At 44.2% G+C, this 23,498-nt stretch overlaps 1 protein-coding gene across 1 annotated transcript in view; it reads left to right on the top strand.

The window, feature by feature from the left end:
- LOC124803178 (primary septum endo-1,3(4)-beta-glucanase-like) overlaps positions 1–22,160 on the top strand; it is a 105,855-nt gene extending 83,695 nt beyond the window's left edge. Inside the window, exons 4-5 of the mRNA XM_047264362.1 lie at positions 5,323–5,508; positions 21,860–22,160. Of these exons, the coding sequence (XP_047120318.1) occupies positions 5,323–5,508; positions 21,860–22,160 (487 nt within the window). The remainder of the gene's footprint in view (positions 1–5,322; positions 5,509–21,859) is intronic.
- The last annotated feature ends 1,338 nt before the right edge of the window (positions 22,161–23,498 follow it).

Below are 23,498 nucleotides of genomic sequence, written 5' to 3'. Positions count from 1 at the left end.
TATTTATTTTGACATACAAATTAGTCGTTTGGGTGTGTATTGCGGCTGATATCGGTTTCGGGATCTGTTTCCCACAAAAGCGTGTGAAGTTTCTTAGGGATGTTCAATAAGTGGGCAGTGATCGCTTTAGAGTCCATGTTCGAGTGTGTCGGTATACATCGCAAAACTGACGCAAACTACTGTGCAGCGATCTTTTTTGAAAGTGTATTTAGTGGCATATATATATATATATATATATATATATATATATATATATATATATATATATATATTGGCCACGACATCTTGGTAGATGATTGTTGCAATGCCTGTGTGCTTACGGGTTGCATTTTTTCATATGACTTGTCAAGCCAATGGCAGCACGGCATCTCTTGCCGCAATTGTCACAAGTGTTCTGGCTGCTGAGGCAGGAGCAGTGGTAGCATTGCGAAGCTTTTTCTGCCTTAATCTGTCTAACAAGCATTCATCATGCTTCGACATTCCAGATGATATATCATCACGCCACTCTGGTCTCATGCTAACCCATGCCTCCCATCTGTTTGTGTCGATTCCACAGATCTCCATATCTCGTTTACACGAGTCCTTGAACCTCAATACAGGACGTCCTACAGGTCTTTTGGCTATATAGATCTCTCCAAGCATCACCTCACGTGGTAATCTGTCAGGATCCATACGGTGGACGTGTTTCAGCCAGCGGAGTCGTCTCTGCTTCAAGATAGCTGAAATACTGTTGCTGAAATACTGTTGCAGTTAGTTTTAGATAGCACTGCTTCGTTGGTCACTCGGTCCTTCCACGTTACTCCGAGGATGGATCTCAGGCACCGGATGTGGATAGCATTAAGGTGACGTTCTTGTTTGGCATAGGTAGTCCATGTTTCCGATGCATACAAAAAGATGCTGAGGACGCAAGTTTGATGTACAAGAATTTTGGTGGTCAAAGAGGCATATTGAGTTGGATTTAGTAACTCCTGAAGTAGCCTGTGCTCAAAGACATAGGCATTTCCCACAGAAGTGTGCGAAGTGTCTCTGGGATGGTTTCACAAGTGTGTCGCGATCTTTTTAGAGTCTGTGTTCAAGTGTGGTGGTGATGGTATTCCTCGGAATAAAACGTGTAATTACATCGCAAGTTGTATAAATATTCTTGCGTCATCTGCAAAGCTCATCTGCAAAGCTCATCTGCAAGGCAGACATCTGGGACATCTTCTAGTTATGTATGTGACAGTATTCCGCACATTGCTCAAACACCAGATGTGATAACTCCCGAGGCAGTTTGTATTCATCGACGAAGGGTATCTGTGCACCAGGGATGAGAAGGAGGAGAACGGTTGCGGGTATTTTCAATGCGACAGGAAGTACGTAGCTGTCCCTGTGCCTGCCATGTGGTAGTGGTGCAAGTCCGATGTGCTCCCTGCCCAAGTCTCTGCCCCTGTTGGAAGAGGCCACGGACCAGAATGAGTGAACATCTTGCTTTTGTGTTTCAGAAGACGACTGGACTTTTATCAAATGATCTACATTTACAGCAGACGCATTTATTAGCATGAGTTGGGAAGTGTAACATGGCCCCATCCTGCTGCATCTCCATGATTTGATAAAGCGTATTCATCTTCACCAAATATCATTGGTTTCTGGCACCGTCCAGGTGGCTATGGGCACAATCCTCAGCTGCATGATTAAAGCTAATGTACTCATTAAACTCCTATTTCTCCTGCACAGACATCGCATCCATTGAACACAGTAAACAATTACGTCTGTCCTTCCAGTCCAGCAGCTAGAAACAGAGTGACTCATTTTCCGCCATTTTTCCACAGACCGCCATCTTGGATTACATCATGGTAGGAGCCCTCCAGTCTTGTGAAAAAGGTCATTTGGACTCTGGACCTTATGGTGAACACACTGTGTGGAGCTTCTGTCTATTCAAACTCAAACTATTTAAATAAACAATGCACACAAAGTAAAGACTTACATCCATCCTAACTGGCAGCCCAGCAGATGCTTTTCCTGCATATTTCCAGATGGGGGTCAGAAGGGAGGGGAGAGGATGGGGAAGGGGGGAGGGGGAGGGAGTGGGGACAATTGTTAGGCTAGTGGAGACAGCTCAAGGCTAGTGGAGACAGCTCAATTGGCCTAATTTCCTGCCAAAATTTTAACTCCCCACCATGACGTTACTGGGACATTGCCACATCTATGACCGCTATTTTGGGTCCACCATCTTGAATAAATTTGGCAACACTGCAGAGTGGGGTGTTATCCTCTTTGCCATACTACTTATGCCAATGTCAACACCACAACATACGACTGAAGTGGGCACGTGACTATCGACACTGGACGTTGGCACAGTGGCAGAGCATTGCGTTGTCTCATGAATCTCGATGCCTTCTTCATCATGGTGATGGAAGGATGCGAATTCGTTGTCTTCTGGGGGAATGGCCTCTTGACACCTGTGCTTTGGACAGAGTCAAGCTGGCCGCAGGTCCATTATGCTCTGGGGAACATTGAAGTGTGCATACATGGGTCCAGTGAACTCGTGCAAGGCTCCATGATGGCCAAGGAGTGTCGTACACTGCTTGCTGTTCTGGCTGAACAGTGTACTTCTGCAACTGAAACTTTGCTTTGCACATTGCGTAACTGTGAATTACATGAAAGTGATTACTGAACACTGCTCTAATCATGCTATGTCTTACTTCTTAATTGAAAGCATTTGGTAATGAACAGACATAAATGCCTTTTACGCAAAACTAATGACAATCAGCATTGTAGTGAGTGACGTCACGATTTTCGCTTTTTACGAAACCACTCATAGCTAACGAAATTTTGTTGTTCTCCATCATTACCAAATTGTTTCCATGCCTTACAATTCAACTGAACAGTATTTGAGCACTGTGGCATCTCCATTGTACTAACGTAATAATTAACAATTTGTGCTATTTTCGCCTGATACAAAAGCAAACTATTCGTAAATAAATTTACCAGCAATACAAGTCAGTGAATACAGCAACAGTAATTTTGTTCACTTAGTGAGCTTACGACCGTTAATTTTTGTATTCATTAACCAAATTTATAATATTTTTCCTAATTTTACTAACTACTGTGATTCTATTTCTTTCTTATTTTCTTTTTACTTTAACGGAAATTCATTTTCTTATCGTCATAGCTGAAAGCACAGAGCATTGGCGATTCGATTATTGCGGCACTTACGATTCGCGGATTTAATTTATTATCGGAGTAGATGTCTTCCCTGCACAACAGGGAACGTTAAGTACACAGTTCATTTAAATCCTAATTAGTTGGAAGCATAAAGAGTTGTTATGAACTCCCTCTCCACATCTCCGCGCAACATGTTCACGGACGATCAACCCAGCCCCTTACTAAATGAAATACATCTACATCTACATTTATACTCCGCAAGTCACCCAACGGTGTGTGGCGGAGGGCACTTTACGTGCCACTGTCATTACCTCCCTTTTCTGTTCCAGTCGCATATGGTTCGCGGGAAGAGCGACTGTCTGAAAGCCTCCGTGCACGCTCGAATCTCTCTAATTTTACATTCGTGATCTCCTCGGGAGGTATACGTAGGGGGAAGCAATATATTCGATACATCATCCAGAAACGCACCCTCTCGAAACCTAGCGAGCAAGCTACACCGTGATGCAGAGCGCCTCTCTTGCAGAGTCTGCCACTTGAGTTTGCTAAACATCTCCGTAACTCTATCACGGTTACCAAATCACCCTGTGACGAAACGCGCCGCTCTTCTTTGGATCTTCTCTATCTCCTCCGTCAACCCGATCTGGTACGGATCCCACACTGATGAGCAATACTCAAGTATATGTCGAACGAGTGTTTTGTAAGCCACCTCCTTTGTTGATGGACTACATTTTCTAAGGACTCTCCCAATGAATCTCAACCTGGTACCCGCCTTACCAACAATTAATTTTATGTGATCGTTCCACTTCAAATCATTCCGCACGCATACTCCCAGATATTTTACAGAAGTAACTGCTACCAGTGTTTGTTCCGCTATCATATAATCATACAATAAAGGATCCTTCTTTCTATGTATTCGCAATACATTACATTTGTCTATGTTAAGGGTCAGTTGCCACTCCCTGCACCAAGTGCCCATCCACTGCAGATCTTCCTGCATTTCGCTACAATTTTCTAATGCTGCAACTTCTCTGTATACTACGGCATTATCCGCGAAAAGCCGCATGGAACTTCCGATACTATCTACTAGGTCATTTATATATATTGTGAAAAGCAATGGTCCCATAACACTCCCCTGTGGCACGCCAGAGGTTACCTCAACGTCTGTAGACGCCTCTCCATTGATAACAGCATGCTGTGTTCTGTTTGCTAAAAACTCTTCAATCCAACCACACAGCTGGTCTGATATTCCGTAGGCTCTTACTTTGTTTATCAGACGACAGTGCGGAACTGTATCGAATACCTTCCGGAAGTCAAGGAAAATAGCATCTACCTGGGAGCCTGTATCTAATATTTTCTGGGTCTCATGAACAAATAAAGCGAGTTGGGTCTCACACGATCGCTGTTTCCGGAATCCATGTTGATTCCTACAGAGTAGATTCTGGGTTTCCAAAAACGACGTGATACGCGAGCAAAAAACATGTTCTAAAATTCTACAACAGATCGACGTCAGAGATATAGGTCTATAGTTTTGCGCATCTGCTCGACGACCCTTCTTGAAGACTGGAACTACCTGTGCTCTTTTCCAATCATTTGGAACCTTCCGTTCCTCTAGAGACTTGCGGTACACAGCTGTTAGAAGGGCGGCAAGTTCTTTCGAGTACTCTGTGTAGAATCGAATTGGTATCCCGTCAGCTCCAGTGGACTTTCCTCTGCTGAGTGATTCCAGTTGCTTTTCTATTCCTTGGACGCTTATTTCGATGTCAGCCATTTTTTCGTTTGTGCGAGGATTTATAGAAGGAACTGCAGTGCGGTCTTCCTCTGTGAAACAGCTTTGGAAAAAGGTGTTTAGTATTTCAGCTTTACGCGTGTCATCCTCTGTTTCAATGCCATCATCATCCCGGAGTGTCTGGATATGCTGTTTCGAGCCACTTGCTGATTTAACGTAAGACCAGAAGTTCCTAGGATTTTCTGTCAAGTCGGTACATAGAATTTTACTTTCGAATTCACTGAACGCTTCACGCATAGCCCTCCTTACGCTAACTTTGACATCGTTTAGCTTCTGTTTGTCTGAGAGGTTTTGGCTGCGTTTAAACTTGGAGTGAAGCTCTCTTTGCTACCGCCATGCCAAGAGTGGTTCTAGGCAGCATTCTCCACAGGCTGGTACGCATTCTGTTTCAGCTTCCGGACGACGGACTCCGTCTGCACGAGTGGCCCCGTGCCTGCTTGCGTCAGCGAGGGTCAGACTGGAGCACTGGCCACCGACCCTAGCATGTACTACGTCTGCGTAGTCGACACTAGTAACGTACTGATCCCATCGCTCTTCAAGTGCCCCAACGGAGGAGTGTATAACCCCGCAATATATACGTAAGTTACCAGCCAAACAGCTTACAGCAGTTACTGCGAAGCTAAGATAAAAAGATACTAATGAAATATAGTAATGAAATTTTTGGTTTGTTGTTGCATTATAACGCAGGTCAAGAGTTAGACTAGCAACGAAGCTCTCTGTAACAGCATTTGTGCATAAAATTCTCTCGGCCTTCAACTGGTGTCAGTCCAACGTTTTACGATTAGCACCATTTTCACTTTCTGAGTTGACCCATAGCAACTGCAACATCTCCCAGGCACTATTATTGTTAAATGCTGTCGAATAAGCGGCCTAATTATATCAGCATCTAGGTATACGGTAAACAGAGCTACGATGAAAAAGTAAAAGCACCTATCGGTTTGTTGATCAACAAAACTTAAGGAGACACTGTAACAGCAGAAGATATCTATTTCCTGGGCAGCAGGCTAGAGAGAACAAAAGCGACGCAAATTATTGAACTGTAAGGAAGCTTTTACAACATGAAAGTTCGAGTGGAGATCATTACGGAGATTGAATGCTACTCCTAAAATGTACAGATGGAACGCAGTATAGTACGAATATGAAAATTGAACGGTAGAACTACAGAAGTTTTTATTTCGTTGCACAGAAGGAACCGAAGCAGTTGCATACGAAATTAAGAGGTATTATAAAGAATAGAGAAAAAAGAAATCTACGGGAAGTCCCCACCAGAATACGTCCCAGATTACTGGAACATGCTAGGGCATCCAGAAGTAATTAACCTAGCTCTGGTATGGAAATTTCTAGTGGCTAATATTACAGTACGTGAAAGAGATTGTTGAGCTATTTAGATAAGTATTATCACATGTAGAAAAAGCTGCTACGTTGCGTTAAAGTTGTCGAAAGAACAAAGATTCTAAAAATATCTTCTCGGTGAAGAGAATGATTAGATGTAATCCAGCATGTAACATCTAAATTACCTTTATATCAGTAACACTAGACTAGAAGAACTAAAGCTTTCTTTAACTGTAATCGAAAAAACTACTTAATCTGTTTTCGAAGATGCTGTAACAAAAATGGTCCTTAAAATATAAGGTCACCCCCGACATTTTAGTTGATTCATCTTTTCAGACTTTTTCTTTAACGCAGATGCTTTTATTTACGTATCAGCATTACTGTTATCTCACCGAGAATGTCAGTGAAGGCGTCATCAATTAACGTGTCGTTTGTAGATGTTCTGTTTTGACGGTTCATCAGTAATAAACTACCATCCAATCACTTTATACTATATTTCAATTTCGTAATTTTTCGATGGGGATGTTAATCTCCAGCTTCTACAGTATAGCACTAATTCCTTATAGTTTCTGCTGATGCACTTCCAAGGAAAATGATGGACACTTGAGAAAATAAATACTACAGGAGTTATTTCCCAATTTCCCATCAACCGTCAGAGTGCTAATGAAGTGTTCACTCTCACTGAGTCAGTGTATTAAAAAAAAATTTAAAAAAATCGTTGCTTTGACTTTGTCGAAAAGTGAGAAGTACTTGCAACTGATAAAGAATGTTTCCCCAGTCCTTCCAAGGCCTTGAAAGTTCTTCACAGGGCCCAGTTTCACATGAGGAATAGCAAGGATTAGAACTCCTTTTGTCACCTGATATACTGCGATCTATGGACGTAGGGCAACAAGCAGGTTCCATATCCCCAGATTTCCGGAAAGCATTGAACTGCAGACCGTTAACGAAGATCCGAGCACAGGAATTAGGCAGCTAGATATGCAAGTAGTTCGAGAACTTCTGAAATAGTAGAGCGCACTAATTTGTCCACAAGGGAGTGTTCATCAGAGACAAGGGTATCGTTAGAAGTGCCCCAGGGAAGTGTGATAGGACCACTCTTACTCTCTCTGTATATAAATGATCTGACGAACAGGGTGATGAACAATCTACAGCTGTTTGCTGACGACGCAGTCGTGCACTTGGAAGTGTCGTCGTTGCGTTCCCGTAGACGTAGAGGATACAGGATGACTTAGACAGAATTTCTATTTGGTGTCATGAATGGCAGCTTGCTCCAAATTTGGAAAAATGCAAGTTAATGCAGGTGAGAAGCACAAACAGTCCTGTGACGTTCGAATAAAGCATTAGTGATGTGCAGGTGCACACAGTCACGTCGGTTATGTATCTGGGAGTAACGCTGCAGAGCGGTATGAAGAAATGGAATGAGCATATAAGGATGGTAGCAGGAGGGCGAATGGTCGACTACACTTGATTGGGAGAATTTTAGGAAAGTGTAGCTCATCCATAAAGGAACCGCATATAGAACACTAGTGCAACCCGTTCTTGAGTAATTTTTTTTTTTTTTTAATTTGTGGTAAGATCCTATGGGACCAAACTGCTGAGGTCATGGATCCCTAGGCTTAAACACTACCTAACCTAACTTAAACTAACTTACGCTAAGGACAACACATACACCCATGACCAAGGGAGGTCTCGAACGTCCCACGGGGGAAGCCGCGCGAACTGTGACAATACGCCTACCCAGCGCGGCGTTCTTGAGTACTGTTCGAGTGTTTGCGATCCCCACCACGTAGGGTTGAAGGAAGACATAGAAGAAATTCAGAGACGGGCTGCTAGACTTGTTACCGTTAGGTTCTGCCAACATGCGAATATTACAGGGATGCCTCACGAGCACAAATGGGAATCCATTCAAGAAAAACGTTATTTTCACGAAATACTATCGAGAAAAGTTAGAGAGTAGGCATTTGAAGCCAAATGCGGAACTATTCAGCTGCCGCGAACATACCGATTGCCCATAATTACAGTTCCAATTTCAAAACGCTGTGGGAAGAGAACCACTGCTCAGAATGACGTCAAATCTGAACAGCATGTTACTGGCGAAGGGGGAAACGTCATGCAAGGAAAATTTTTTAACGAAAATTTTATCAATAGATGGCGTTGTAAGCGTCTTAACGTGAATGGGGACGGCTACAAATGACAGATAAATCGCAATACTTCGGTTATGGTTTGAGTTGCGCGGTACATCATCCGTTCTGTTCAATGTGGATCACTCCACAAATTCGGCAGTTAACAGTTTCTGCACTGTTAGGTTAGCCCATCCACCGTGAAAAGGTCGTACCACATCGGTTTTTAATTGTCCTGATACCAGAAACCGCGTAAAAAGCAAAAGACAACTGTTTGTAATTGACTTGGGGCCAAAAAGCGCACAAAAAACCGAACTGCATCCGTTTCTGATTGTCATGAGACTGCACAAGACGTGTTTAGTATGCTGTCCACCGTTTTCTGCCACAGGTTGAAATCGAGAAACAGCATGTTCCACAAGGCATCGGAGTGTCTCGGTGGGCTGCATTCAGAATGCTTGCGCAACGCGTGCCAGTTCAGCTACGTTCGTAACTGTAGCACTAAACACAACATCTTTCAGACCGGTCCACTACCAGGAGTCAAAGGGATTAAAAGTGGGCGATGTGGACGACCAGGTTGTAGGGAAATGACGGCTGATAATTCTAGCATTTCCGAAATGGATCTTCAGCGACCGTTTCACTGGCTGTGCAATGTGCGGAGGTACGCCCTCTTACATAAAAATGATCCTACTCGCACACGCACGGTGTTCGAGAGTTGGAAACACGTTGGTGCCCAAGAGACTCTCATAGCGTTTACCAGTGACGCTACAGGTAACAGGACCCGCAGGACTCATCTCCTCAAAAAATTACAACTCTGTGACAAACGATGCCGTCAACCAGCACCGCACAGACACCTTAGCAGAATGAACTGGTACTGGATGATGTGCATGCGGATTTTCCCTTGCCCATGTTCTGCAGCTCTGTATATTGGCATGTCCTTGGAGATGAAAATGGGCTTCGACTGTTCACGGAATGTTCCACGGCCACCCACTGTCCACTTCCACGTGAGCAAGTACTCCAGAGCGAACTCCTGTCTTGCTGTCAAGTGAGCGGGAATCAACTTCGGAACACGGGTGACTTTGTATGGATAGCAATGCAGGATGTTTGGCAGCATTTTGTGCATCGTGTTCACAGGCATGTCCAGCGTTCGGGCAATTTCCCGTGTACAGTATGTTTACACACTGCCGCTAGACCCCTCCTGCAATGCTGTGGCTTTCCTTCCTCTGCCTCATTCTACTTCAAAAGAACCTGTCTTTTCGATTTTTGCAATCATTTTTTCCAGACCCTTAGCAGACGTCGAACTAATGTCTTTTTTCCTACTCTCTAGTGTGCGGAGCTCCTACAGGGCTACTGGCGCACAGTCACCGTTCATGTAAAAGAGCTTTCCAGCATGGCGCGATCCTTCATGAAGATCCTCATGTTGGACGTCTCGGGCGTAAGCTGAGGAACACCTGTGTGCCGTCCGTTGGTGTGCGTACGAGGGGGGACCCAAAAGAAACTGGATTGTTGTCATAAAAAATTTATTGATGAACCTTTTTACAAAATTACTTCAGTCACCTTCAAAATACTTTCCATTACATGCGATGCATTTGTCAAGTCTCTTTTCCCACTGTTGGAAGCATGTTTGGAACTCTTCAAGTTTGATATTGTTCAGTGCCCTTTGCGAAGCTGTTTTTACCGCCTCCACATCGTCATAACGCTCCCCTTTTAGCGTTTTTTTCATTCGTGGAAATAGGAAAAAGTCGCACGGGGCTAGGTCCGGCGAATACGGAGCGTGGGGAACGACAGACCACCTCTGAGATGCCAAATAGTGGGTCACTCGTAAGGCCGTGTGTGCTGGAGCGTTGCCGTGATGGAGAAACCAGTCACCTGATCGCCAATGTTCCGGGCGTTTCCTCCCCGCATCCTCTCGCAGACGCCTTAAAACATCCAAGTAAAAGTGCTGGTTAACATTCTGGCCAGGGGGTACAAATTCCCGATGCACAGTTCCACGAACATCAAAAAAGACAATGATCATCGTCTTCACATTTGACCTCACTTGCTTTTTTGGTCTGGGAGAGCTGGGAGTCCTCCACTGGCTTGACGCTTGCTTGCTTTCTGGGTCATACCCGTAACACCAACTCTCATCCCCTGTAATGACTTTGTTCAAGAAGTTTGGATCACGTGCACTCTCTGTTTTCAAGTCCTGACACACATTCATGCGGATGGTTGTTTGCTCCTGTGTGAGAAGGCGCGGAACAAATTTAGCAGCAACATGTCTCATGCGCAAATCCTCACTCAGAATTCGCTAGCACGAGCTCCAACTGATTCCTGTCTCTGCTGAAATTTGGTCGATCGTTTGGCGACGATCCTCGTTGATCTTTTGGCGGACCTTTTCAATGTTCTCCTCATTTCGCGATGTTGAAGGGCGTCCAGAAATAGCTTGGTCTTCAACATACAGGGTGAATCAAAAAGAATACCACAACTTTAGAAATTTAAAACTCTGCAACGACAAAAGGCAGAGCTAAGCACTATCTGTCGGCGAATTAAGGGAGCTATAAAGTTTCATTTAGTTGTACATTTGTTCGCTTGAGGCGCTGTTGACTAAAGTTTTTGGTCCCTTTTTCTTCGAAGGTGCTACTGTAACTGGACTACAGTATCTGGAGATGTTAGAGAATTGGCTGTTCCCTCAGCTCGAACAAGAAGCACAACAATTCATATTTCAGCAGGATGGAGCGCCACCACATTGGCACTTATCTGTCCGTAACTACCTGAATGTCAACTACCCGAGGCGATGGATCGGCCGCCAGGCAGCCCGTGACAGAGCACTTCATCACTGGCCTCCAAGAAGCCCTGATCTTACCCCCTGCGATTTTTTCTTATGGGGGTATGTTAAGGATATGGTGTTTCGGCCACCTCTCCCAGCCACCATTGATGATTTGAAACGAGAAATAACAGCAGCTATCCAAACTGTTACGCCTGATATGCTACAGAGAGTGTGGAACGAGTTGGAGTATCGGGTTGATATTGCTCGTGTGTCTGGAGGGGGCCATATTGAACATCTCTGAACTTGTTTTTGAGTGAAAAAAAACCTTTTTAAATACTCTTTGTAATGATGTATAACAGAAGGTTATATTATGTTTCTTTCATTAAATACACATTTTTAAAGTTGTGGTATTCTTTTTGAATCACCCTGTACATCTCACCACGTTTAAAGCGCCCAAACCACTCGAACACCTGTGAGCGGCTCATAGCGTCCTCCTGGAAAGCTTCCTGAAGCATTTGGTGTGTCTCCGTTGCAGTTTTTTTTTAAGCAGGAAACAAAATTTCACACACACTATTTGTTCTTTTAAAGTTGGCATAACGACTTCGCAGAGGTAACCCGCTAACAGTCAGAGAAACACAGTACCACACTTGCACGTTCAGCTCTACACTGACGCCGTCTGCACAGCTGTTTCATGAAGGTCTCTACTAACACCATCTAGCGTGAGAACCCTGCACTACGTCTACGAGTGGCAGCGCCCTCGGAGTCCGGTTTCTGTTGGGTCCCCCCTTGTAAACTGCCGCTTACGGCGCCATCCATTAATCGAATTTTCGCTAATTTTTTTGTTCCATGACGTACCCTCCTGCGACAGTAATTCAGATTTGACGGCATTCTAAGCAGTTTTTCTCTTTCTACAGCTTTCTGAAGTTGGAATTTAAATTATAGATACGCTATACATTTCGTGTAAGGACCATGGAGATATAACATGAATTAGAGCTCACAGGGAGGCATATTACGAGGGTAATCCCAAAAGTAAGGTCTCCTATTTTTGTTATAAGTACAGAGCTCTGTTTGTGTGGCAGTCCCCTTGCTCCTAGCTTCCAGTACTTGGGCCACACACCACCATCTGAACTTAACACTCCCATCACTACACAGGACATCAGCCTCACACTCCGCACTAAACGTAACACTGCTCCCGGCCACGACTGCATTACCTACCGCCACCTCAAACACTGCCCTTTCCCCTTTCTTTCAGTCCTTGCCACCCTCTACAACGTCATCCTGGCCACTGGCTTCTACCCCGACCTGTGGAAAACCTCCCGTATCCTGATGTTCTCCAAACCCAACAAGCCTCCATCTGATGCCTCTTCCTATCGTCCAATCTGTCTCACATCGATGTTCAGCAAGTTCTTGGAATCCATCCTTTCCCGGCGCATCCATCACCACCTCCACCAAAACCTACCTCCTCCCCAACACCCAATGTGGCTTTCGACCTTCCTTCTCTGCTGATGACCAACTCCTCCACCTCACTCATCTCCTCTCCCTCCAGCTTAACTCCCGTCGCTCCGCCATTTTTGTCTCCCTTGACCTCGAAAAGGCCTACGACCGTCTCTGGCATCCCGGTCTCCTGTTTAAACTCCAAACCTACGCCCTTCCTATCAACTACATCCGTCTGATGGCCTCCTTCCTTTCCCACCGCCCCTCCTATGTTACCATCCATCATGCCAATTCCCACACCTTCTACCCCTCTGCGGGTGTGCCCCAGGGCTCTGTCCTCTCCCCTCTCCTCTACCTCCTGTACATGGCAGATATGCCCCAACCCCCCCCCCCCCCCTCCAGTACACCTCTTGCAATATGCTGATGACACCGCTTTCCTCGCCCTCGCTCCTACCCTCCAACGGTCCCAACGCCTTCTTCAGAATCACCTTGACCTTTTTGCTGCATGGTGTAACCAGTGGCTCCTGACAATCAATCCTTCCAAGACCCAGGCAATCATCGTAGGTCGTACCACTCGCTTCTTCCGGCTCCTGGATTTCTCCCTTACTGTCTGCGCCCGTCCTGTTTCCCGAAGCACCGCTCACAGAATTTTAACGGAAACACTGAACTACCGAAAGGTGTGCGCAAGATGCGTGCTACGTATGCTGACTGAGGACCACATGCGGCAAGGAGATGATGCTTCCAGCGCATTTTTTCACCGCCTTGCAGCCGAACAGGACAACTTTCTGGACACAACTATCACGGATGACGAAACCTGGGCATACCACTTTACACCTGAGCCCAAGCAACAATCACGCCAGTGGCGGCATCTTTCTTCAGCATGGCGGCGAGCTGGTGTGACATGGGCATACAAAAACTGCCACAGTGTCTACAAAAATGCATCGACAGAAACGGTGATTATGTCGAAAAATTGCTAAATGTTCAAGCTGTAAACTGATGTCAATCATTGTAGAAATAAACAGGTCTATGTACTTATAAAAAATAGGAGACCTTACTTTTGGGCCGCGCGGGATTAGCCGAGCGGTCTGGGGCGTATCTGTCATGGAATGTGCGGCTGGTCCCGGCGGAGGTTCGAGTCCTCCCTCGGGCATGGGTGTGTGTGTTTGTCCTTAGGATAATTTAGGTTAAGTAGTGCGTAAGCTAAGGGACTGATGACCTTAGCAGTTAAGTCCCATAAGATTTCACACACACTTACTTTTGGGATTACCCCTCGTAACTATAGTTTTTTCCCCGCTCCATTTGGGAGTGGAACAGGAAAAGAAATGACTGGTACTGGCAAGAGGTTCCCTCCATTATTCACCATACGGTGGCTCGCAGAATGTATGTAGATGTGAATGTAACTGAACTTTATAGGATTATTTACATAGTCAGTTCACTGGCTTTTCTGTCCCAGATAGCAGTGATTGATGCATAGCCCAATCTTTCTGTTCCTAGCACTGTGAATTAAAGCAGATGTCCCTCAGACTCAAAACGCAACAGAATTTAGTTGAAAGAAATTGTCCCGGCGTATCGACTAGCGCCGGCACGAAGACGAAGAACGCAAGGCCAGAGAAGGTGGTGAGGCATTATCAGCCAATAGCGTGCTGACCAGGACGTCACCACGATAGGAGAGGCATTCAGACGAAGTGAATACAAGCGCCGTTCCTGCCAGCCTCGGATGGACAGTATTAGCACAGTACTAGCAGACAGCACTACGATAACAGTGACGTGTGAGCCATATCAGTTGCTTACATGGACCTTGCATACAGCAAAGGACTTTGATTGGTTGCACATCGCCCACCACTTGCGACACCATTGTAAATACAAAGTTAAATATTGTCAATCTGCTTATTTGGAATAAAGACTATTTACGTGATTTGCTTCAATTGTTGTATAGCGTTCCGAGGACGAAGCATCTTTTTAGGCACCTCATAAGCGACGAGTGAGCAGGACTCTACAGAAATCATGATTACGTTTTTCGTGATTTTGGGATATATAGGTTGTGAATGTTGTACACTGAGCTGACAAAACAAAGACTCTAATCGAGTTGAACTGAACCTGCGTGACATTCCATGCTGCAAAGTTACGGCTGGAGCGTCGTGGCTGTGGCAGCAGAAACTGTATAAAGATAAGATTTCTTCAGGAGAACGCAGCTAAACTTGAAAGTAGCACTGCCTACCTACACTAATAATAAATCTGTAATACCTCAGTGTTTGTCTGTTTGCCTTTGAACATATTAATATCCAAAACTGCTCGAAGAGTTTTCATGTGGTTTTCGCAGGTAACTTGACCATATTTTGAGGCACCTTACAGGCTCCAGTTTACCAAAATTAGATCACAGAGAAAAACACATCGAGATTTAAAATTTTATTAAAACTTTCTTGTTTGCCTTAACACGCTAATCTCCAAAACTACTACACAGATTTTTAAGAAGTTTTCGCAGTAATTTCTCCGTAGCTTGGGGCACCATATAGGCTTTATTTCATCAAAATCGGATCGGGGAAAAAATATTCACGGAGACTATAGAAATATATGTGTGTTCCACTGGATCCATTTCAACCAAATTTGGTACATGTATCACTTACTGTCTGGAAATAATCGCCGTGGGGTAGGAACCACCCACCTGTCAAAGGGATGGGGAGAGGAAATAATAAGAAGCGTAGGCCACGACGCTCGAATATCCAGATTTTATTCATCCAGTATTTGAGAAGAGAGGACGTCCTGATTTGCAACAAATTTAAAAAATAATTTCCAATCCTTATGAAATATTTTCTCGCTGACACCCCGCACATATTGATGAAAGGAAAAATGTTTATCGCTTACTATATATTAATTGCTCCTTTTCGCATCCTGCATGACGTTTCAATTTATTACGTCTTAACTACTAGCTGTATTCGGGTCAAATTTTGCAGACAGTATTCCTATATACCACTGAATGAACCTATAAAATTATATCAGAGTACGACTCATATTTCAGAGCATATGACGTCATAAACACCGAGATGCGTGATCCTTAAATAACCCGTAGAACCGATTTCGATAAAAGTTGGTAGGTAATAGCCTGAATCCTGAGGGAGAAACAAAGCTACTTTAGATACTGTGTAGTACAAGGTAATTGTTGATTTTGAGAATGTTACGCGAATTGGAGAAAAAGTTTTAGACTTTCGAAAAGCTATTTGCTTTTTGGCTTTTGAACTTCATCATATTTGTGAAAATGCTTTTCTTGGTTGCTATGTGCTACGATTCAACGTAATTATATAATGTTTAGACAATCTTCAGTGTGTTTAATCCACGCGTCCACTCTCATGCTGCACAATGTCACGTATAGCTAGTATCGGCACTGTTCAGTATTTGAGAACGAGGGCACTTGGTGACTTGCAACAAAATTTTGATATAATTTCAAGTCGTTATGAAAACTTTTGTTGCTTACAACCCCCGAAAAATGATGAAAGGAGAAAAGATTACCGCTTACTAAATTTTCGCTGTTCATGCAGTGAAACTGTCACATGAAGCATGACCTTTTAATTTCTTACTTCTTTACTACTATATTCACGACACATTTTGCAGACAGTATATAGACTGTATGTACATGCGAAATTATATCATTTTACGGCAGATAGTTCACGAGATATGACCTCATAAACACTGAGATGCGCAAAAAATTGCAGCAACTTTCATGACGTTTGAATTTTTTATCTCTTTGATAATAAGTCTATTTGCAACACATTTAGCAGACACTAACTACATATGCCGCTGAATGTACCTACAAAATTATATCGTTGTATGGCACAGAGAGAGAGAGGAAGGAAGAGTGGAGATAGGAAAGGAAGAGGACGAGATGGAGAGGGAGAGCGGAAGAGGAAATGGGCAGAGATTGGGGGAGGAGAAGATGGACAGAGAGATAAGGGAGCAGCCGATGGACAAAGGGAGGGGGAGGAGGGGATGGACAGAGTGATGAGTGGAGGAGGTGGGCAGGGAGAAGTAGGAGAAGATGGACAGAGAGAGGAGGGAGCAGCCGATGGATAAAGGGAGGGGGAGGAGGGGACGGACAGAGTGATGGGTGGAAGAGGTGGACAGGGAGAAGGAGTAGGAGGAGATAGACAGAAAGAGGGGAAGGAATCGAGTGAGAAATAGAATTAAAGTAAATATATACCTGGGCCACGCCGGTTACTCAGCTAGCACGGCAATGTAACTGTGTAACTGCTTCCCACTTCATATTTCAGGCATCAGTTTGAAATAGATATTTAAGCGAACGATAAAACTATTGCTTGCAGAAAGTCAAGTCAGTCAGTGAATACAAATGAAAATAGGTGTACGATGTAACAGAAATAAAATGTATATAGGTAGATGGGTGGTAAATAGAAGATATGAACTTCTGTGTGGTGTAACAGAATTAAAATGTGTGTAGGGAGATTGTACAGTACACAGAAAATGTGCAATTATCTGTGGTGTTATTGTATTTAAAAATGATATACCTGTGATCCCCCCCATGAACCATGGACCTTGCCGTTGGTGGGGAGGCTTGCGTGCCTCAGCGATACAGATAGCCGTACCGTAGGTGCAACCACAACGGAGGGGTATCTGTTGAGAGGCCAGACAAACGTGTGGTTCCTGAAGAGGGGCAGCAGCCTTTTCAGTAGTTGCAAGGGCAACAGTCTGGATGATTGACTGATCTGGCCTTGTAACAATAACCAAAACAGCCTTGCTGTGCTGGTACTGCGAACGGCTGAAAGCAAGGGGAAACTACAGCCGTAATTTTTCCCGAGGGCATGCAGCTTTACTGTATGATTACATGATGATGGCGTCCTCTTGGGTAAAATATTCCGGAGGTAAAATAGTCCCCCATTCGGATCTCCGGGCGGGGACTACTCAAGAGGATGTCGTTATCAGGAGAAAGAAAACTGGCGTTCTACGGATCGGAGTGTGGAATGTCAGATCCCTTAATCGGGCAGGTAGGTTAGAAAATTTAAAAAGGGAAATGGATAGGTTGAAGTTAGATATAGTGGGAATTAGTGAAGTTCGGTGGCAGGAGGAACAAGACTTCTGGTCAGGTGACTACAGGGTTATAAACACAAAATCAAATAGGGGTAATGCAGGAGTAGGTTTAATAATGAATAGGAAAATAGGAATGCGGGTAAGCTACTACAAACAGCATAGTGAACGAATTATTGTGGCCAAGATAGATACGAAGCCCACACCTACTACAGTAGTACAAGTTTATATGTCAACTAGCTCTGCAGATGACGAAGAAATTGAAGAAATGTATGATGAAATAAAAGAAATTATTCAGATTGTGAAGGGAGACGAAAATTTAATAGTCATGGGTGACTGGAATTCGAGTGTAGGAAGAGGGAGAGAAGGAAACATAGTAGGTGAATATGGATTGGGGGACAGAAATGAAAGAGGAAGCCGCCTGGTAGAATTTTGCACAGAGCACAATATAATCATAACTAACACTTGGTTTAAGAATCATGAAAGAAGGTTGTATACATGGAAGAACCCTGGAGATACTAAAAGGTATCAGATAGATTATATAATTGTAAGGCAGAGATTTAGGAACCAGGTTTTAAATTGTAAAACATTTCCAGTGGCAGATGTGGACTCTGACCACAATCTATTGGTTATGACCTGTAGATTAAAACTGAAGAAACTGCAAAAAGGTGGGAATTTAAGGAGATGGGACCTGGATAAACTAAAAGAACCAGAGGTTGTACAGAGATTCAGGGAGAGCATAAGGGAGCAATTGACAGGAATGGGGGAAAGAAATACAGTAGAAGAAGAATGGGTAGCTTTGAGGAATGAAGTAGTGAAGGCAGCAGAGGATCAAGTAGGTAAAAAGACGAGGGCTAGTAGAAATCCTTGGGTAACAGAAGAAATATTGAATTTAATTGATGAAAGGAGAAAATATAAAAATGCAGTAAGTGAAACAGGAAAAAAGGAATACAAACGTCTCAAAAATGAGATCGACAGGAAGTGCAAAATGGCTAAGCAGGGATGGCTAGAGGACAAATGTAAGGATGTAGAGGCCTATCTCACTAGGGGTAAGATAGATACCGCCTACAGGAAAATTAAAGAGACCTTTGGAGATAAGAGAACGACTTGTATGAATATCAAGAGCTTAGATGGAAACCCAGTTCTAAGCAAAGAAGGGAAAGCAGAAAAGTGGAAGGAGTATATAGAGGGTCTATACAAGGGCAATGTACTTGAGGACAATATTATGGAAATGGAAGAGGATGTAGATGAAGATGAAATGGGAGATTTGATACTGCGTGAAGAGTTTGACAGAGCACTGAAAGACCTGAGTCGAAACAAGGCCCCCGGAGTAGACAATGTTCCATTGGAACTACTGACGGCCGTGGGAGAGCCAGTCCTGACAAAACTCTACCATCTGGTGAGCAAGATGTATGAAACAGGCGAAATACCCTCAGACTTCAAGAAGAATATAATAATTCCAATCCCAAAGAAAGCAGGTGTTGACAGATGTGAAAATTACCGAACTATCAGCTTAATAAGTCACAGCTGCAAAATACTAACACGAATTCTTTACAGACGAATGGAAAAACTAGTAGAAGCCAACCTCGGGGAAGATCAGTTTGGATTCCGTAGAAACACTGGAACACGTGAGGCAATACTGACCTTACGACTTATCTTAGAAGAAAGATTAAGGAAAGGCAAACCTACGTTTCTAGCATTTGTAGACTTAGAGAAAGCTTTTGACAATGTTGACTGGAATACTCTCTTTCAAATTCTAAAGGTGGCAGGGGTAAAATACAGGGAGCGAAAGGCTATTTACAATTTGTACAGAAACCAGATGGCAGTTATAAGAGTCGAGGGACATGAAAGGGAAGCAGTGGTTGGGAAGGGAGTAAGACAGGGTTGTAGCCTCTCCCCGATGTTGTTCAATCTGTATATTGAGCAAGCAGTAAAGGAAACAAAAGAAAAATTCGGAGTAGGTATTAAAATTCATGGAGAAGAAATAAAAACTTTGAGGTTCGCCGATGACATTGTAATTCTGTCAGAGACAGCAAAGGACTTGGAAGAGCAGCTGAATGGAATGGACAGTGTCTTGAACGGAGGATATAAGATGAACATCAACAAAAGCAAAACAAGGATAATGGAATGTAGTCTAATTAAGTCGGGTGATGGTGAGGGAATTAGATTAGGAAATGAGGCACTTAAAGTAGTAAAGGAGTTTTGCTATTTGGGGAGCAAAATAACTGATGATGGTAGAAGTAGAGAGGATATAAAATGTAGGCTGGCAATGGCAAGGAAAGCGTTTCTGAAGAAGAGAAATTTGTTAACATCCAGTATTGATTTAAGTGTCAGGAAGTCATTTCTGAAAGTATTCGTATGGAGTGTAGCCATGTATGGAAGTGAAACATGGACGATAAATAGTTTGGACAAGAAGAGAATAGAAGCTTTCGAAATGTGGTGCTACAGAAGAATGCTGAAGATTAGATGGGTAGATCACATAACTAATGAGGAAGTATTGAATAGGATTGGGGAGAAGAGAAGTTTGTGGCACAACTTGACAAGAAGAAGGGATCGGTTGGTAGGACATGTTCTGAGGCATCAAGGGATCACCAATTTTGTATTGGAGGGCAGCGTGGAGGGTAAAAATCGTAGAGGGAGACCAAGAGATGAATACACTAAGCAGATTCAGAAGGATGTAGGCTGCAGTAGGTACTGGGAGATGAAAAAGCTTGCACAGGATAGAGTAGCATGGAGAACTGCATCAAACCAGTCTCAGGACTGAAGACCACAACAACAACAACAACATACCTGTGATAATTAAATAGTATATGTGAATATCATTTTGTAAGGCTGACAATGCAAATATATAGTTACATCTAAACCTATTACATGCTGTTCAGGTTAAAAATGTAACAACATAGAATGCCATAACTTGAGACATAATTGAGGTACTTATTGGCGGTTTGCTTCTAGAGATAAGGCAACTCCAGATGTGTTCTGTGTCCGCTCCCGGCAGTTGGTACCGTGTGCTTGTGCACGTAACTGCTTTGTTCACGTAAACACACATCAGCAGCCATGTGGACTGAAGGTGTTCTGTGTGCTTACTCTCGCGGAGCTAAGGTCCATTACACTGATACAACGTCGTTTTCGACATGGGTATGGACCGCGACTAACTGAGGACGTTCCCACTTACGTAACAATCAACAAATGGAACAAGCGGCTTCTGAAAACTGGGAGTTTGTTTCGGTGTTGGGTCACCACGCGAGCACGCAGTTCCACAGGCTACTATTGAACTAATCCGTACGTCTTTACAGCGGAGTCCTCGTAAGTCAACCCTACAAACAAGTAGTCAGTGGCAGTTACCTCGTTCGACAGTACACCATGTTGTCCATAAAAGGTTGCACCCACAGGTGTACAAGCTGCAGCTTCGTCACAAAATCAAGGCTAAGGACATGCCGCGATGGAAGGCATTCGCGGGGACAGTTCTGGCAAGAATGGGTGAAAACTAGGCATTCCTCAATTTCGTCTGTTTCTCGAACTATGCTGTCTTCTATACTTCTGGCACGGTAAATACGCACGTGTGCCTCATGTTGTGAACTGTGCCTTATCCCCGCCCCCTCCCTCCCTCCCATGTAGTGTTAGAGTGTGAACGTGACTCTCTGAAAGTGAATGCGTGCTGTGGATTTTTGAAGGACAGGGTTATACGCTCATTCTTCATTGCAGAGCCTACAGTTAATGCGACAATGTACGTACACATGTTAGAACTGTATGCTGAGCCACAACTTCTTCGTGACCTGATCTTTCAACGAGATGGCCCATCATACCATTTTGCGAACATTATAGGATGTTCTTGGATTGTTAGTTTCCAAATTGCTGGACTGTGAATGTATTCCACAGATTGCTTGCCCCCCTAGAAGTCCAGACACCTGATTTTTTTTCTGTGGCGGTTCATCAGGAATCGCGTGTATCAGACACCAACTTGCTATCTACCAGATCTGTGTCATCGCATTCGTGCAGCTTAGGAAATGTTACGCCTGCAGTGTTGCAGAACACCTGGGGAGTAGTGGAATACCGATCAGATGTCTGTCGCGCCACTAATGGTGCGCATATCCAGGTGTATTAGGTGTGAGTATGGTAACAATTTGAGTTACCATACTTGGGGAAACTCACAGTCAACGAATATCTCATTTACTTCTCATGTTATTACATTTTATATTCTTATGCGTTTAACCAGCATACCCTGTATGTACATCAAAAGCTGCTAAATAAATAAATATTTCATTTCAGCTGTGTCGACCCCAATTCGCCAACATCTAGCACAGGAGCGGCCACGACCACGACCACTACCACAACCACGACCACACCAGCCCCTCCCACTCCCACCACCGCTCCCACCAGCACCACCACATCCAGCTCTGCCCCCATCCCAGGCACCCCCTGCTCGCCACCACTGATCAGGGTCGCCGACCCGGATGATTGCACACGCTACTACGAGTGCAGCGAGAACTGGACGTGGATGCATGCTGCCTGCCCCTACGGCACCTACTACAACCCCGTGCACAGCAGCTGTGAGTTTGGCTTCTGCTAATGTGGAGTCAACTGTATCTCTGGAAGGCCTCTCTAGTTCTTCACAATCAACATCATGCTTTTACGAATAAAAACATTCTAAAATCTGTTTACATTTCTCATATTGCACACCTATCCCAAAGGGCATGCAAAATGAAGCAATGCTGTTGTTACACTTACTGAAATATTCCATGCTACAATGCAGTGCTCGCATGAGTTTACTGTTGAAACCCAACGTTTCGTCCCCATCTGCGGAGGACATCTTCGAGAGAGGCTGTAGCTTGTTCAGAGGTCTTATCCACATCCTGACCCGCTACTGACTGAAATAAAATTCCCTTTCCGTGTGCCTTGTGCATATGCAAGAAGTTTCGAGTTTTGAAAACTCGAGTGCCATTGGCCTTTATCGGTTGCTGTCGTCCGCTGTGGACATCACCCCATGGAAGAAGGTTGGTACATGCATTTAGCACTTGAATCCAGTTACATACTACTTTCACACCTTCCCCCTTCCGATTAAAAACACTGCTGAGTTTAGTGGTCTCTACAGCCGCCCTGCATAGCCATTGATACACTATTGGCCATTAAAATTGCTACACCATGAAGATGACGTGCTACAGACGCGAAATTTAACCGACAGGAAGAAGATGCTGTGATACACAAATGATTAGCTTTTCAGAGCATTCACACAAGGTTGGCGCCGGTGGCGACGCCTACAACGTGCTGACATGAGGAAAGTTTCCAACCGATTTCTCATACACAAACAGCAGTTGACCGGCGTTGCCTGGTGGAACGTTGTTGTGATGCCTCGTGTAAGGAGGAAAAATGCGTACCATCACGTTTCTGACTTTGATAAAGGTCGGATTGTAGCCTATCGCGATTGCGGTTTATCGTATCGCGACATTGCTGCTCGCGCTGGTCGAGATCCAATGACTGTTAGCAGAATATGGAATCGATGGGTGCAGGAGCGTAATACGGAGCGCCGTGCTGGATCCCAACGTCCTCGTATCACTAGCAGTCGAGATGACAGGCATATTATCCGCATGGCTGTAACGGATCGTACAGCCACGTCTCGATACCTGAGTCAACAGATGGGGACGTTTGCAAGACAACAACCATATGCACGAACAGTTCGACGACGTTTGCAGCAGCATGGACTATCAGCTTGGAGACCATGGCTGCGGTTACCATTGACGCTGCATCACAGGCAGGAGCGCTTGCGATGGTGTACTCAACGACGAACCTGGGTGCACGAATGGCAAAACGTAATTTTTTCGGATGAATCCAGGTTCTGTTTACAGCATCATGATGGTCGCATCAGTGTTTGGCGACATCGCGGCGAACGCACATTGCAAGCGTGTATTCG

The sequence above is a fragment of the Schistocerca piceifrons genome, chromosome 6 (genome assembly GCF_021461385.2).
Source record: "Schistocerca piceifrons isolate TAMUIC-IGC-003096 chromosome 6, iqSchPice1.1, whole genome shotgun sequence".
NCBI lineage: Eukaryota > Metazoa > Arthropoda > Insecta > Orthoptera > Acrididae > Schistocerca > Schistocerca piceifrons.
Note: the sequence above shows the minus strand (reverse complement) of the source record. Positions and strands in the feature narration are given on the sequence as shown.